This window comes from Tachysurus fulvidraco, chromosome 8, assembly GCF_022655615.1.
Source record: "Tachysurus fulvidraco isolate hzauxx_2018 chromosome 8, HZAU_PFXX_2.0, whole genome shotgun sequence".
In the NCBI taxonomy this organism is placed as follows: Eukaryota; Metazoa; Chordata; class Actinopteri; order Siluriformes; family Bagridae; genus Tachysurus; species Tachysurus fulvidraco.
In genome coordinates this window covers 8,482,614-8,501,878 of record NC_062525.1, presented here as the reverse complement: position 1 = coordinate 8,501,878, position 19,265 = coordinate 8,482,614, and the positions used below count along the sequence as shown (strand labels likewise).

The following is a 19,265-nucleotide window of genomic DNA, read 5'->3' as shown; positions in this document are numbered from 1 at the left end:
TTTTTTACATCACTCCTTAAATCTGGAGTAGTGTTTCAGTGCACATTACAAATGCTAGACCTGTTGCCTTTCGGCAGGTGTTTTGGGTCTTTCAACTTCAAACACCCTGTCCCAAGTGATGCGGTTGAGGGTGCTCAGTCCCTGGCCTGTGTCCCAGCAGCAGTAGTCCACAGCCCTGTCCTCTCAGACATCTTTCTGTGGCATCACTTATAGATTTTATGGCCGTCATTTTTTCCATCCGCACTACGCATAGCTGGGTCATGACTTTACAGACTGAGCAGCCTGCATAGTCTCAGCATCTGAGCTCTACTGGGTCAGCCCTTTTTCTTGCATTTCTCTATTAACTCCTTAAACTTGGGGCTTTTCCTTCCATACTGTATGCCTCCTACATGTGTGCTTTCCAGGGTACTGTTACTTCTACCATAATTACATTTCTGGTGGTATCTGAAAAGGCAACTTCTTGTTGTTGGTATTGACTGTGAGAGAAGTGGTGTTGTTTGCTGATGGCCAGTGTTTATATCTCAGGTTACTATCTCAAAGCCTGTTTATAGCACCTGGTTGAAGTGATAATGGTCTTTATCAAGGGCCTTTGGGCAGGTGCTTGGAATGTGCTTAAGTGATCTTCTTCCAGGACAAAGAGGGCAGGCTGGTGTTTCTCACTTTTCCCAGATGACGAGGTTAATAGAACATGGCAAGCTATCATAAACAGCCTGTATTAGGAGCCGGATATGGTAGTAGCCTATGCTAGTAGTCCCAGGTAACCCAGCACTTTACTGCAGATTCTCAGCTCATCCATGATCCTTGCTGCCTAAGGCCCACTATACTGCTGGCTCTTTCTTTTTCCACACCTGAAAACTTTACTTTGGATTAAGTGGTGTTTCTCTTTGCCACTTGCTTTTTCTGTTTGTAATCCTGGGGAAGAAACCTAGCCCAACCTGATTCATTACCTACATTCCCCACTTGATATTTGTTTGACACAAAGCAATTTTTACAATTCATACAATTCATTCATAGAATAATCAATTGTGTGTAAACTCATCTGTATATACAGTAGGCGTCCCACATTTTGTGAAATTTCAAAATGGAGCCACTCATTAGGTATCTATTTTTTTAGGTTTTATAAGAATCAGGATTTCTCTATCATTAATATATGACGTGATAAAGTGATTAAGTTTTTTTTAACTTAATATTAATCACCTAGAAAGCAGGATAACAAAAGCAACAAAGTCAGCGTCTAAAGATGAAAGAGGCTTTGTTGAGAGAACCAGCAATTATTCACATGATTCACACGAGTGAATCAGAGTCTGACATGAGTAAAGTCAGGTGATTTTACATTGCATCCCACAGTGCTTTGCACATGTATAAGATTTATGAACTTTCTCCAGTAAACTCCTCATCCATTTCTGCTTACCAAATATTTTTTTGAAGCTCCTCATCCATTTCTGCTTACCAAATATTTTTTTTTCCAATACATTTGTGAATCTAACCAAAAGATGGTGGATTGTCTATAAATTACAGGAAAGAAATTCAGATAAAATAACGTGGGATATTCTTTCATTTATCATCCTAGTGGAACCTTAAATGTAGAATCGATGTCTGCAAAACCATATGCTTCCAAATCAAAGATATTTTACAAAGTCGAGTCGTAGTAAGAAGCTTACCAAACTTTTGAATGAATCCTTTGTGTAAGACATTTTTTTCTTTTTTATTTGTTTTATGTCTAGACGCTGAATTAAGTCTTCTCGTGTGTTGCCTGCGAATGCATTCCCTATAGAGCGAGCATTTGTTCTTTAATAGGTTGTTGTGGTTAAGCTCTGTGTCAAGTAGGATTTGCCGATCCACAGAGCAAACAACACCTCTCATGGTTATTATCTCAGTGTTTTTTTTTTTGTTGTTTTTTTTTGTTTTTAAATCATGTCTAGAGTCAGATTGAATCAAAGAAAGTAACGCAACAATTAATCGTAACATGTTAAAGCTAACAGGAGACTGAACATGAGGTGAGTGTTCTCTCTTTAGTAGAGCTTTCTGACATTCTGATCTGTAATGTAACTTTTTTGAGCAGGCAGATATTTACCCCAAACACCCGTCTACTGTTTTAGCACCATAGCATCATGGAAGATTTCAAAGTCCTAAAAGCTTTTTGCAGCTCTTTTGGCACTTCCACTCACCATCAGAGTCAATTTATTCGAAACAAGAGCCCTCTGAGAGGCAACAAGACATTAACATCATACAAGCACTGCAGCTAGCCTCATATGTAGTGCACCAACGCATCTATTAAAAGGTAGCAAAGAAACCAATATTGATTCTAGTTCTAGTTGTTAAATGAAGACACATACTCCTGTATCAATTTTCAGACAGGTTTGAGGGTGTTATAAAAAATAATATGCTTACCAGTAATTGCAACCCTAGAGAAATAGAAAAGAAAATCCTTAACTCACAAAAAAACAATAACTCTGGTGTTTAATTAATTGATCTTTTTTCAAGCTTTAAATAAGCAACCAAGCTGAAATATAAATTAAAATGAACAAAAACTGACTTTTGTGTGTGTGTATGTGTCTGTGTGTGTTTACAGAATACCTAACAATGTTTAAAGATTCACATTTATGTAAGTCCTTAAAATATCACACTTTCTTCCAGGCAAGACTCAGTAGAATATATAATTCATGGTTTTCTTTTCAAGTCATGTCTGCGACTGATCTCGCTCAATAAACACGCTGTTTATATGATCCATGTATCTGACTCTCAGTGTCCTTTGGTTAAAAGATGAAATCAAGTTGTTATATTTTACTTTCTTTATCTTTAAGTTGAAGCCCATTCAAGTTGTTGTCACTTTCCCGAGCAGTGCTAAATCTTTCCCCACTTTCGTGTCAGAACAGAAACTCTATTCTGGACCGATTCTATATTATATATCCCAAGTGACCTGATTTTCAGAGTGGTGCTCATGTTAAGCATTCTGTCTCTGATCCTCCCACTCACTGCCATTAGATAAAGTGCTGTGTGTTTCAGAGAGATAGAATAAGATCGCTTCGGTATTGGATCACTCCCAAGTCGCTATGTGTGTAAGTATGTGGGTCGGTGCATGTGTTAGCTCTTCACAGGCTCAGCCATCAGTCTGTGTATGTGTGTGTTTAGTTCTGATTAAGCCTCCCTCAGGCTGCTGGTTCTGTACTGGCTCCAGATTTACTAGGCTATCGTAGTGCCATTCCTTCACTGGAACTCCAGATGAAAGCATCTGTGAAACCTGATAAAAAAAAGCAAGCTTGACAGCAATCTAGAGTGGAGAACAAAGACAAACCTACACACATCATCCACATGCAAAAAGAAATAAATAAATTAATTAATATAGGCAGCTCACACACAGCTTTCCACTGATATGCTGAATGGGTCTAAAAGTGGCTCAGTGTTACTAATATTTTTATTGTTTACCGGTAATAATAATAAAAAACTCATTATAAATAAGTAAGTAAGTAAGTAAGTAAGTAAGTAAGTAAGTAAGTAAGTAAATAAATAAATAAATAAATAAATAAATAAATAATACTAATAATAATAATAATAATAATAATAATAATAATAATAATAATAATAATAATAATAATAATAATAAAATTATTATTATTATTATTATTATTATTATTATTATTATTATTATTATTATTATTATTATTATTATTATATTCAGGAGTTGAAGGACTAGGGAAAAAAAGGGAAAAGTGCTGAGATAAAAGATGCATTTTATGATGATTCCTAAAATGTTAGATGGAAATGTAATCATAATATTCTGGAATATGGTTTTCATTGGGATTTTGGAGCTATAGTGCTAAAATATCTTCCCAATAGATTTTAGTCTGATCTTAAGCAGTAAGCGTCTGAGCAGGATGTAGGGCTGCTCTTTAAGTTCCTGAACAATACTGATTATATACTGTAAAAGTGATTGTTGTCAAAGGAGACCAGTGAGATCAAACCCTTAACCGGATCTATAAATACCATTGCATTTTGTTTTATATATATTGCATTGTAATTGGTTAGATGAGAGAAGACACATATAAAGGTATAAAGGCCTTTTTTCATGAAAATGCACAGTACAGTACAGTGAAGTACAATACAGAAAAACAGTATAATTACTGAAGAGTAATTATGATTACTCATGTTTAAGACACACACATAATGTAAAATATTTTTTTTCTGCTGTTTTTCACTAATTCTCTTATTTCCTTTACTTAGGTTGTCCAGTAGCCATAAAACGAGTGCGGAGCAACAAGCGGATGGCTCTGGCAACAGCGGCGCTGGTGGCTATGGAATCAGAAATGGCCCAGAGACCATCAGCTTCCTCAGCTCACCCAGTACACTTGCTCTCATTTTCCCCCATTAAGATCCCACTTCTGACTTCCCCTAACCCAGGTAAGAAAAGCATAATTTATTCATCTTAAGCAGGTTCAAAAGCTATCGATATATTATATAATATGAAACAGACTAGTCTCGCTTTACTTATTCCATATAAAGTGGTATTTATTCACCTGTAAAGAGTTCTCACTGACCCTTCATCCCAGTTAAAGGTAGAGTCTATGATGTTTAAGTTATTTTTCAGAGTTTCCTTCACATTATGGCAGGTGTCTGTAAAATGTATCCTTGAATGTCAAACTCTGTAACTTTGATCTGTGTAGAGTGCCTGAGGTTCTGTAAGCAGGATAAGAATAAAAAAAAAACAAAAAAAAATGAAAACAAATAATGTGGACCAACACTTTTGTTGTTAGCCATATTGCAAATCAGGTTTGCACCGGTGCTCAGGCTTTTATTCATAGGAAATTACATGTACATATACATGCTTTTTGAGTTGTGGCTTTGGAAAGGTTTCCAAACACTGAGCTTCAATGTATGCAAAACACCACCACCACCACCAACAACAACAACAACAACAACAACAACAACAACAACAACAACAACCACAACAACAACAACAATACGAATATGAATATGGACAAGAATAAGAATATCATTATTATTATTATTATTATTATTATTATTATTAATAATAATAATAATAATAATAATAATAATAATAATAACAATAACAATAACAATAACAATAACAATAATAATAATAATAATTATTATTATTATTATTATTGTTATTATTATTAGTAGTAGTAGTAGTATTATTATTGTTGTTGTTATTATTATTATTATTATTATTATTATTATTATTATTATTATTATTATTATTAATACTATTTCTACTACAAATACTACCACAAATACTACTGCTAATAATGAATGAAGGAATGAATGAATGAAGGAATGAATGAATCAACCAATCAATCAAATGATTGATTAATTAATAAGCCATTGAATTTACACATTCTCAATTTAAGACCTGGAAATGAAAAATGAAAAAAAGTTACATATTTATTCATTTCCCTCTTCATGGTGCTGTTAATAAGCTTTGATCAAGAAAACTGACACCAGAAGTCTGGAAAGTTTAAAAAGCTTAATGAAAATCTGGAGTTTTATTATAAGCAAATAACTAGGACCCTGTAAAAATGCCAGATTTTGCTGAAAACTAGGAAAGCTGGCATATTTTATCAGGCTTTTTAATTTTTTATTTCTCAATCCACAGTAAACGCTTTTTTTCTCTACTGGCACTTGAACAGAGCTCTAACATTAACCCAAATATACTCAGATTGCTCTGAAGCTATTAAGAATACCATCAATCATTAGTTAAATTTGCCCCACCAGACAAGACTTTGTCCCTTTCTCTGTTACTCTGAACCTGTCCCTATTTTCTGGCCCACGATCAAACCCACTTATTCTTTGTTGCCTCCTCTGACCCATTTGGTGATATTTTTAGCTTGACAATTATGAACAGCTTTTGCACCAAGCCTGTGGTGGAAGTGGTGAATTGAAATTGTAATAGCAAATGCACTAGGTTTTAAAGGTGTTACATATTGAGTGTTAACTGTAAAATAATAGTGGACATACTTATGTTTAATAAAGGTTTAGTAGCAGTCATGCAAAACATTGTATTAATGATATTCTATTATATATATATATATATATATATATATATATATATATATATATATATATATATATATATATATATATATATATATATATATATACTGATACCACAGTGCTGTAGAGGTCTTGACTTATGTCACAATTGGTATAGTAAAGATTTCTGTAAGGATAATGTTTTGTCTTTATTTTCAGGGTTTATATAATATGCAAATATCAGTACAATTTTGTCTAACATAGCAAAGCTTAATAATGTCTTATTAACTTCAACACAGAGAACAAGAGAGGCTGGTGAGGATATGAGAGTTTATAACAGAGTTTATAATTTACTTACATTTACATTTATATTTACAGCATTTGGCAGACGCTCTTATCCAGAGCGACGTACATAAGTGCTTAAATCTCTAGCATTGAATACATTAATGCTGGCTCACAAGGTTAAATACTTAATTACTTGTAACAGAAACTTAATTTACTCATTTATTATCCACAATATTAAATGTAACTATTAAAGGTTAAAAGTATGTCAGGTTGTTCCTTAATGAATGAAACTTTTCTCTGTTGAATGCTCTTTATTGAAAAATAAATAAAAAGTATTGGTAACTGTTTTGCCTCAAGCCAGGTACTGTATGGTTTATTCTTTGCGTAGTACATAGAAGGAATATAATGTTTTAAAAATAGCTTCTAGATTTGACCACAAGCTCTAAGTTTGTTCATCAGGTAGCCTTGGTTCTTATAACAAGACCTCTTGTTTTTACCCATAATTCCTCTGTGTATATGTAAGGCCAGTGTCTTTAAGCTGCACTGCAGAATGTTTCTGACCCATTCAGAGGAGTGTCCTTGAGAGTGGTCTGAATGCAAATTTTATGCAAATAATATTTTATGCACAATTGAAAAAACTAGGCCTTCAAGTGACACACACACACACACACACACACGCACACACACACACACACACACACACACACACACACACACACACACACACACACACACACACACGCACATGCACGCACGAACACACACACACACACAAACAAACACACACCCTCACACACAACATGCAGACAGACAAACTGTATAGCTCTCACAAACTGTATTAGCACTTGTAAATAAAATATCACACAGCATTCATTTATTTTTTGCTGTTTTACATTTCCTTAGGCAATGACATTTTGCTGGGGAAATGAAATGTTTTTTCAGAAATAAAATGAGCTGGCTGGATGTCCTGTCACATGCTGAGCTTGTTTTAGTGATAACATTACAGTAGATACAGTAGTTAGTAGTTTTGTCAAAAATCCACCAATTGTTCCATAGGTTTAATTGATTTGGGGTCAGGTGACTGAAAAGGACATAAGATTAAAGTTTATGTCAATTTCATCCTCTTCACAGCAGTTAGTGAGCTTTCATGCCTTTCATGCTGCAGGGTCATGCTTACATTTATATGTATATAATCACGGCTCATAGCTCAACTCATCTGGATGACTGAGTTATTTTCTTATTGTTAAAATTATTTAGTTTGCAAATGTGTTTTTGTCTGACTGAACACCAAACACAAAAATTAAAACATTTTGAGTGTGAGCTTTTATATCTTTTATAGCTTGTATATCTGTTTTTCCTATGAACTAGCTTCCCCATCTCAATAGCCAGATAGCCAGTGCATATATGTGACATGTGGGTGTTGGTCAAAATGCAGGAATTTTTTACGGTTATAGTGAATATCGCATTAGCCTCTTTTTTTTTTTTTTTAAATGAGCACAATAAAAGTAAAATAAAGCACAGCTAAAGCAGCCAAACAAATCATTTCATTTTCAGTACATTTTTTCACGGGTGACATTAAAAAAAACAAAAACAAACTATATCTTCACCTATTGTGATCATGTTGCTAAATTCATTCTGTGGTTCTGACATGGAGATAGGCCACTTTAGACACTCTACAAACAGTCAACGGTCCTTTAAACAGTTTATAGATTATCTAATAAAAACGAATAACCCTAACAGTCATTATGGTCAGTTTTGATGGTTGATGAGTCACTTGGCAAGCTGTTGACTGAATAAAATGTTATCACAGGCAGTTTTCATAACTCTTGTAGAAAGAATGATGCTTTGTCATTGCAGATAAAAGTCACTTACATAGCCAGAAGTGTTTAATCCAGGGGTGGATCGTGGCCTGGCTGCAGACCTAGCAACGAATTTTAGTGGGCTGAACTAAATACTTGAATAAACAAGTAGAACTTCATGCCATTAGCACTGACTGAAATGCCTGGACATACAACAACATTAGTCCTTCATGTTATGTTTTTATATGTCTGGAATACCCTTAAAATTTACTTCAAACAGGAAGGAAGCTTTTGAATAATAAATATACTTCAGAAACCATTTACATCTAGTTTTTTTATGAATTCCAAAATCTAATCAAGTCATCTCCTGATTATACAGCATACGATAGTCCTACAACATACAATATTACCTTATACTTGAAATAACTTAAACTTTGCCAGATTAGAGAGGGATGTAAAGACAGACACACCGATGCATGTAGGTTCTGCCAGACCCACCAAGCGGAGGAGACATCCATAAACATTGTAGCAGAGACAATAGAGATGAGATAGATAGATAGATAGATAGATAGATAGATAGATAGATAGATAGATAGATAGATAGATAGATAGATAGATAGATAGATAGATAGATAAATAAATAAATAAATAAATAAGTTTTGTTCCTGTTGTGGTTCATACAATCACATGCATTTACAGTATATAAATTATTTATCTAACTCTCATTGTATCTGAGACTGAGTCTGGCTTCTGAGTTTTTATAGAATTAAATGTTGAATACTGATAGATTGGGACATAAATGATACACTACAAAGGAGCAATAAATGTTGTCTCCATTCAGCCATGTTAGTTACTTATTCTGACCTTTGCAAGCAAAGAATTTTATCTACCTGGACGTCCACAAGTTCTAGTTAAATACTTAAATACTAATCTCAAATACTAATAACATTAATCTTAAAAAATTTCTAGCTCATCTTACTTCAGGTCTTCAAATCAATTGCATTCTACATCACAAAGAGTGCTAGAATGAGGGGAAAATGTCATACACTTGGAAACATGCAGTATATTAAACTTAGATCTGAATCACTGAGGATTTATAACTCACTGTGTCAGTGCCATGAAGCCATGACAGCTACAAGTACTAATAGTAATAAAGTTATTAGTTCATTTTATTGTACTAAAAATGATTACAATCTCTACACAGCTCTTAAAACACACTTGTGATTACATCTTACTAAAACCAAAACAAGTAAGTAGTAAGTAAACTGTCAGCTGACATTAAGTTAATTTCATGAAAAAAAATTCAATCTACTTTATATTCAATAAGACATTTATTGACTTTAAACCTAATTGGGAAATTTAGATTTGGATTCTGGGTGCAAACTGAATTAATAACGCATAAACAATGTCTGACTCACTAAAGGGCAAAGGCCAAGACTGAAATACTGTAAATTGTTCAAAAATAAATTGGACAAAAATTCCTGTGCTGCAAAAATATCCTGTTACATTTTGCAGTTATTAAAGGTGAATATTTAATGTTCAGTTAATTAGCTGATGCCAGTTTTTAAATAAATAAATAAATAAATAAATAAATAAATAAATAAATAAATAAATATTAGCACAAATTAGCAAAAAAAATGCCTAGCCGGATATGAGAGAGTAAGTCCTGGCTGCTGTACTAGATAGTATATAGAGGGAAATGTCAGGATTTCTCCCGTGTGAATCAACCTGTCCAGATGAGCTCTGGACTCTTAATTCCCTCAATCAGAGTAAGAGCAAGGTGAATGTTCCTCATTTTGAGTATGTTTGGGCATTAATCCTGCAGTCATGCTCTTCATTTGGTCATAAGGGAATGTTGAGAGTCAGTCATCTTCAGTATCTTCAGTGCCATTTATCAGAGGCAGCACTGACCCTGGGCCAGTCCATAGGATAAACATACTGCAGCTCTGAAAGGTCAGAAGAGTTCTTTCTGTGAGTGAGTCAGAGAGAGAGAGAGAGAGAGAGAGAGAGAGAGAGAGAGAGAGAGAGAGAGAGAGAGAGAGAGAGAGAGAGATCTTATTGCAGTAGAGATTCACAAACCCTGCCGTTCATATCATTAATCTCACTCTGACAGAAAGTACCAAAGCCTCCTAATGAGTTTGAAGCCTTTAGTGATCCAGCTGCTGTCAAAAGTGTGCAAATGGCTTCCTGTCTGATATAGCTTGAAGAGTTGTAACACCAAATCTCAGGGGATCTATATTGTATGAGTGTATATTTGTGTATGTGTGTGTGAGAGTGCGTGCGTGTGTGCGTGCGTGTGTGTGTGTGTGTGTGTGTGTGATTTTTTTTTTTTAATTTAACTATGCTTTTCCATATCTTTTAACAGGATCTGATTCACAGCCCCAGTTCTCACATTTTGCATTGTATTATCAGGCTGTAATTAAGACATCTAGCAAAGGCAACATGTTAATTTTGTTCATAAAGGTACAACTTCCTCTGGCTGAAGTAGCTTTTCGACAGTTAAAATGAGGCTGCTGCAGTTCCTTTATAGCACAGATACATTAGCAGACATACGTGAGAAAAAAAAAACCCACCACTGCATTAGTGAATCAAAGCTATATGACATCTCTGAAAGGTTTTAAAAGCAATTACTGATCAGCGAGTGATCTTTCCATGAAAAGAGTCTGATTCAGTAATTGCTGGAAGCGTAATTTGACGGCACATAAAACCGGGCACTATAATCAGGACATACTGATGCAGTAATTGTGTCAGCTCTGATCTTTGATAAGAGATTGGTTGTGTTTTAACCTTAAGACAAATAAACAATTTATACTGTACTTATTTGTGAACTATCATCTTGATGGTTCTTTTATGTTTAGTACATTTAACTAAAACGCAAAATATCATTGGATCAATCATTTTAGTAGACGATTGAGCAGAAGGTAAGAGTGGAAACCATCACACCCATATGTGTTTTTCTAAAATCTCATTATAGGTTTATTTCCCTTGTTTTCTGTATTATTAAGTGTTACCCTTCTGGGAAAACTGAAGCAGAGTTTTAAGGATTTGTGTTCATTCAGGCTCAAAAGCATCCGTGAGGTCAGGCACTGATGTCAGGTGAGGAGGTCTGGGGTGCAGTCGGAGTTCCAGTTCATTCATAAAGGTGTTCAGTGGGGTTGAGGTCAAGGCTCAATACAGGATGGTCAAGTTCTTCCTCATGTACTTTTCACCATGCACAGGCGCACTGTCATACTGGAACAGGTTTGGGCCTCTTGGTTCCAATGAGGGGAAATTCAGCATGCTACAGCATGTAACGGCATTCTCTAAAATTACTTGCTTTCAACATTGCCAATATTTGAGGAATATCCACATATGGGGGGAACTGCCAGGTGTCCACAATTTTTTTTTTGCCCATATAGTGTATTTTTCTAAATTGAATAGCCAATATGCATTTTCACTAGGCAAAACAACTCTACTCTCGGATGTTGCTTTACTGTTAATGCTCATGGCTTTGTGAACCTACATTGGCATCCAGACACGGCGAATCCAACGTATACGTGCAGCTCCATGTAATTTGTATAAACGGAGGTTGTAATCGAGAAATTACATAACATTATTTTATCATTAACACAGTAAAAAGTTAGAATTAGCATGTAGCTAACTATTTTCATGTGTGCTGATAATGTATCATATTACGCTAAAGTAAAAGTGTATTAAACATTAGTATATTTAAGGTACGTTATCAAATGCGCTAACAGTAGCCCCGCCCACAGCCCCGGACACAAGCGGTTCTTAAGTCTAGACCAGCAACGTTTTGATGCTACTTCAGAATCACTTTTTCTGGTTCAGAGCTGGTGCTTTGGCTGTCGAAAAAGAAAGAACTGGTTCTAAATTAGGCTCTGGCTCCGAACCAGCACTCAAACTGCCTCGGTGGAAAAGGGGCATAAATATTACTGTATACTTATATGTAAAATTCCTAGAAAATGAAGAGAAACAATCAATGTTTTATTAAGGTGCAAAATTCTTACCTACTGTATATATAACCAAATAGTACTTACTTAAACTTCTTAAATGTTAGCATGGATTCACCACAGTGGCCAAGGTGGCAGTGGCCAAGGTGAATAAACAAATGCCATGATACATTATCCAAAGTCTTAATTACACTTTAAGATTGTTTACCAAAGTAGCTGATGATTTAATGTTGAATTTTAGGGAATAGGGCCCGAAACGTTGGTTCTAACCTAAAACCTTACGTACACACAAACTTACAAACTTACAAATTTTTACCCTCTCAGAGTTGTGCATAATTTGAGCATGGACATGTCCAGAAGTTTTATGTCCTGATCTCTAAACAGAATAAAATCTAATCATCTGTGATCTTATTATGAGGTTTATTCAAGACCTCATCTTAGTATAGATAGGATCATGATTCCTGCCAGGTCTTTTTATGATGGCCTGTTCAGAAAATGAAAACTGGCTCACAATCCTTTTATAATCATGGTAAAAAAAGACGCCGTGGTTCTTGAAGTGCTTCACATGTAATCAAGGACTAGAATTTGTGCTTGGGTGTCAATTAGAATACTTAACGCTATTCAGAAACATTACGATGTAATCGTGACTGTGGTGAATACGATGAAAGGGGTTTCGTCAATGTTTAGAATTATCGACACCTTTCAAGAGAATTAAGATATCAAATAAATAACTGTGCATGTTTTTTTCTACTCATCTACTGCAATACAACCTTACTACTGTACAACACATATGTATTTGTGTCTCTTCATATGTCCAATTTCTGACACTTTACATAATTCTGGTGGTGTTTAAAGGTCAACACCCATGTTTTGTCTTTGGTTTATTATTGCAGTTTATTTAAATGGTGCAAGTAATTTTGGAGTTGACGCTAGCATTTGGGTCAGTTTTTGTCCTTGAAGACAAATACAAGCGAGTTGAGTCACAAAAAGAACAATGGAATGGATACGAAATAACCTGTGCAATTTTTGCCATTTATTTTATACCTACCCAGTGTTTATAAGCAGAGTCCTGATGAGAATGCAGATAATTGTGCTGTATATCGTTTACCTATAACTTTCTTTAATAGTACAAATCCCTTCAGCATAAAATGAGATGCGGCATGATCTCATATTTTATGTGGGAAGGATATGAAGAGATGTACACATGTACACACACATACAAACACACACACTCACACACACACACTCACACACTCACACACACACACACACACACACACACACACACACACACACACACACACACACACACACACACACACACACACACACACACACACACACTGGGCCATTATTTTTTCATGAACATGATCTCTGCATGAAACATTTTTTATTCATTTATAACTACAGCCATAATTTTGTTGCAGCAGCGTCTGATATTTATAATGCATGGAATAATATGGTTTATATTTATCTAAAGTGCACCTCATGTAGAGAGAAATATACAGTCAAGAATATGGCCACAAAATTGTAATTGTAAGACACAATAATTATCCGAGTTGTGTTTTGTTGTCCTGCATGTTTTATTGAAAGATGGCAATTTCCAGACGTAGGTCTGAATTATACCACTAAGCCTTTGATATCTTTAAAAAGCATCATTATCTTTCCATTACAGATTTTCTGCAAGGAGGAGGGTTTGTATAACATAGAAAGAGGAAAAAAGTTCAACTTGGAAAGAAGCATTGCTCATGCTCCTACTAATTTGAAATAAATTCTCTAAATGTTGTTATAAATTGATTGTATAAATGATATTAAGATAAGATAAGATAACAATAATAAATAAATAAATAAATAAATAAATAAATAAATAAATAGTTTATATGCAGTAATGGATTTTAGAAGATTTTAGGTATTTTTATTCTAGACATTTATTTCGTATTTTGTCTAACAGTGTAATAACTTTTCAATCACAGACATTTAAAGTTGTTTAATAAAGTTGATTATTTTATATAGTTTTTTTATTTCTTTGTGCAGTTTTATAGACAACTATTTCTAAATCTTTAATTAAAGCATTTCTGGCATTTAGCAGACACTCTTATCCAGAGTGACATACATTTTGCTTCAATTCATACAACTGAGCAACTGAGGGTTAAGGGCCTTGCTCAGGGGCCCAGCAGTGGCAGCTTGGTGGACCAGGGATTCAAAACCCATGACCTTCCGATCAATAGTCCAACACCTTAACCACTGAGCTACCACATCCCAAATATCAACTTTGATGACGATAAATTTCACATGAACAATTACATTTTGAATTCATAAAGATGTTTTAATAGAAATTAAGATCACCACAATTTCCAGAGAAATTGTCAAAAGCTTTAAACAGGATGTCAACCAGCATAATCCTGACCACTCATGTTTATTTTGCAATATTCATAGCATCTACTTTTGTTTTATTTTCTTCACTGGTTGAGGAAATGGAAGTAGAGCATTGCAATAAAAATGTATCACATTTTCAGGAGTGAAGCCTTGTGCAATCTTACAGGAAATATTAAATAATGTGCATTACATTCTGCAGTAGCAATTTGTTTTACATATTTTTCCTGGAAATCTGTAGTGAAAGCGGTTGGTACTGATGCTTACATTTCTAAATCTCTTGTTCTTTCTTTGAGTATGGCTTGCAATCTGCATAGACCTTTTCATGTTCTCCTTGTCTGCTTGTTTTTCTTCTACATACCATTATTGGTGTATTAGGGACTCTAATTGCCTCTAGTTACTAAATAAGTATTTTATGTGTACATGATTACAAGTATGAAACATATGACTGTTTTTTCTTACACAATTCTCTATGGCATAATTACAAAGAAAAATAAAGGACGGTGGCTAATATTTCCTTTTCACGTTTTGAGCTGCATATAACGCTACCGTGTTTTTGTCTAGTCGAAGGTCATTCGTTTTCTGTTAACTCCCTTTTCTTTCTCTCACTGGCTTGCTTTGTAGCACCCTGCATTAATATTCCTTTTAAATTTTCAATTAAAACGGGGGAAAAAAGTCTCCCATCTTCAAGCCATGCTTGTGATTTGCTGTCACAATAGATGAGGCTCTAATCTTCTGTGGTAATGCGCTGATTTTTCCGCCGCTTTAGCTTCGCCCTCTGATGCTGTTCGGCAAAGTCTGCTTCTCTTACCTTGCATCCATGCAAATAAGCCTTTAGGAAGATGACTTTTTACATGTCATGATGCAATAAGATGTACAGGTGCATTGCTTGCCAATATTTCTTCTAAAAACAATGATGTGACAGAGTGATGTGGAGATGTGAGTTATTTCTGCTTTTCACAATGGGATAATATAAAAAATGTGTCATGGCCTTCTCACATTGAATGCTACCTATTTTGTTTAGATATGGCTAAATCAAATACTAGCAGACTTTGATGGATGGAAACTACTATTTAGTAGGACATGCTGTAAAGGGTCTGTGCTGTGAACTGGGGCGATGCTGATGATATTCCTGATGGAATCTGGTATTATATGCAGTTATATAGTATTATCGGGTACAGAATTGCAGTAGCATTGCATTATCGGTTAATACTGTGGTTAATATTATTTAGAGAACACTTTAAGCTAGGCAACAATTTTCTTGGGCTACATGGCACGGAAGTTATCTGCGACAACTGATATAAAACTATATAACCAGGTTTACCACAAGCATCAATTGCAATAAAATCCTAGTGCATTACTTTTGATGTCAAGCTGAATACAGTTTATATATATATATATATATATATATGTATAGTACAGACCAAAAGTTTGGACACACCTTCTCATTCAAAGAGTTTTCTTTATTTTCATGACTATGAAAATTGTGGATTCACACTGAAGGCATCAAAACTATGAATTAACACATGTGGAATTTTATATGTACATAACAAAAAGTGTGAAACAACTGAAAATATGTCGTATTCTAGGATCTTCAAAGTAGCCACCTTTTGCTTTGATTACTGCTTTGCACACTCTTGGCATTCTCTTGATGAGCTTCAAGAGGTAGTCACCTGAAATGGTCTTCCAACAGTCTTGAAGGAGTTCCCAGAGATGCTTAGCACTTGTTGGCCTTTTTGCCTTCACTCTGCGGTCTAGCTCACCCCAAACCATCTCGATTGGGTTCAGGTCCGGTGACTGTGGAGGCCAGGTCATCTGGCACAGCACCCCATCACTCTCCTTCATGGTCAAATAGCCCTTACACAGCCTGGAGGTGTGTTTGGGGTCATTGCCCTGTTGAAAGGGTGGAAAGGTGGTGTGTCCAAACATATATATATATATGTGTGTGTGTGTGTGTGTGTGTGTGTGTGTGTGTGTGTGTGTGTGTGTGTGTGTGTGTGTGTGTGTGTGTGTGTGTGTGTGTGTGTCTTTAGGGATTGGGGCACTGTTCAGGGTAAAATTCAGCAAAAATATAGAAATATCCTTAGTGAAAATCATTTGCTCAGGACCTCAGATATGGCCAAATATTTAGCTTCTGACAGGTAAAAGAGCCTTAGCACACAGGCTTGACAATATCAGTGTGGACTCAGGAAAACGCTGTGTATGTCATTAACTGGCCCAGCCAGAGGTCATTGGACCTAAAAATCCAGCATCAAACATGACAGATCTTGAGAAAACCAGCAGAGAAGAATAGCAGGAGATCCACAAATCTAGGTGTTTTTTGCATCCTGCTTCACACTCAAAGACTTGATGCCGTTTTAGCTGAAAGAAGGTCCTTCAGCTAAGTACTAAGTTAGGGATACGAACACTTACGTCAGTGTGAATATTTTTTTTTCTTTTTAACCAATTTTCTAACATCACAATTCTGGTTTTGCTTTGTCATTATGGTTTATGACGTCTAGATTGATGTTTAAGAAAAAGCATTTTACAATTACCATTGCACTGTATATTAAAGTTCCATGCGTAAACAATTCAAGTAATAAACATTTTTATTGGTATTAACCAATGTTTATCCCATCAGTGAGCCAAAATGAAGGCATGATGACCAATATAAAGCTAAATGAACTACCAGACCTGAGACTGAATTAAGTTCTATTATTTACACCTGGCAACAGTAATAGACCATCAACTGGTAAATGTTGTCATTAGGTTTTTGTTTATAAAAATGTCCTTATTCCTAGTGATTGTTTGAATAAACTTTAGTCAGTACATGTGTATTTTGTGAAAAGTCTTTACTTGCATCTGTAACATACTGTATGTGGAATTGTGCAGGAATCTCTGGAAAATCAACATACTGTTCATTTTTTTATAGCGTGTTTAACAGGACACATTGTCACGAAGGAACTTAACAGGAATCTAGATGTAGCTATATATTTATATCCCTAATGTGCAAGCCAGAGACAACAAGAGAAGTGGCAAGGGGGAAAAAAAGACGAGCGATTACAGGAACAAACCTTGTGGGAGATCATATTCATCTTCTGGTTTACTTTGGAAAGTTATATTATTAATCTTTACTCTTCTACATTTGTAGACTATAAAACGTCAAATAGTAATAAGATATTCAACATAAGAATCCTGGGATAAGAGTCATTATGATTACAGTAAAAGTACCTAGGTACAAATGAATCGGATGTGTTGATATAAAGAAGCATTATGGTATAATGTACAGTAGTACACTCTCTTGTTAGTAAAAAGATTTTTATAATAGTAAAGAACAATGACAGTTCTTTCTTGTGACGCATTATTTACTTAAATCTGTATACACTATTCTCTCTCTATAACCTCCATGTTGCTCTGATTTACTTTCTACTCTTTTCTTTCAGGGGTTATTAGTCAGAACAGAAGCACTTGTCCTTCTGTCATGACTGTTCCCTGAGATCATTTGACATTTTTCACATGTAGTTTGAACTCTATCCCATTTGAACATGCACGTAGATAGAGTAAGAGCAATATACTTAATTCCCTGATGTATAATTTAAGGTGTAGTCAAATATAAAGCATGTGTCTTCTCACCGATCTGAGCACTACTTGTGTAGAATGTATAGCCTCATATTTCTGCAAAGGCTGTTGTGAATTTCTGGTGTACTGGCTAAAGCTGTCCTGAACTAATAAATGGAAATTCGGTGCTATTTGTAGAGTTAGAGGTGGAACTTTTCTGTGTGGGTTACTTATTGGATTTACTCTTCGTGATAAGCGGCATTTGGCAGCAGTGAAGCAAAATCGAGCCCCTCCGAAGTGGGCTGTCAGGGTGAGATTGAGCTGGTGTTGTAATCAGTCACAAACATTTACAACCTTACAACAACAACCTTTACAGCTGAATCTAATCTAAACCTTGTTGGACAAATTGTCCTGATATGTATCTGTTTTTATTTTCTCCATGCTTCACTAATCTCATTTTAATGATCTTTACTGATTGTATAAACATTATTTATTTTCATTACTTTATTCATTAGCTATTTACAGTAATATACTTACTGTATGTGTATGTTACTAATTTGGGATGCAACCAAATACTAATATAGTATATATTGTATATATAGTATATATACTTATATTGAATGAACAGATAATGGTATACATGGATACACTCGTACAATTCGACAGCACAGGTTTCTTTTCTTTTATAAAGCTTGTCAGAAGCATTTATTAAACTCAGTGGCATTTTATATCTTTTATTTATTTATTTATTTATTTTACATACCGTACATAAATCCTCTTCCAGAGATTCTGGAGTATATTGATATGGTTCAATAAAAATCTGCTTTAGGCCATGGCCACTTCACAGAAATAATGCAGGGATGATTTGGAACAATAAACATATACATGTAGATTTGATGTAGAAGTGGATTTGTTCATTTCAATACAGCTAAAGTAATAATATATGTATACTTTGTGCAAACATGGGAAAAGCTTCAGGGAATCTTTTAGATTTGTTTTCAACAGCTTTGAAAGGAACACATAAGCTACTTTATGTTATTTCCAGCTTCTGTTCATATTAAAGCTGTATTTTCTCCTTCTATATCTTTTTTTACTATCTCAGTAAATGTTTAAGTAGGGGTTGTGTCATGAAATGTGTACACCAAATGTTAGCCAATGAAATCGTTCACGTATCTTACACAGCGTTTAGACCAAATATAAAATTATCACAATACCTTCTTATCACATCTTCACTCCACACAGTCACTTTCAGAATTTTGAGGTTTTTAGACTGGGGTTGATTTTAGGAAGCTAAACACAGCACTATCGGTTATTCGGTTCAGTTATCTAT

General features: G+C 34.8%; 1 protein-coding gene across 2 annotated transcripts in view; it reads left to right on the top strand.

Annotated features, from left to right (window-relative positions):
• Positions 1 to 19,265, top strand: part of tcerg1l (transcription elongation regulator 1 like) — an 81,404-nt gene that overhangs the window by 22,340 nt on the left and 39,799 nt on the right. For both annotated transcript variants that reach the window (XM_047817019.1, XM_047817020.1), the window contains exon 5: positions 4,222 to 4,398. In XM_047817019.1, the coding sequence (XP_047672975.1) occupies positions 4,222 to 4,398 (177 nt within the window). The remainder of the gene's footprint in view (positions 1 to 4,221; positions 4,399 to 19,265) is intronic.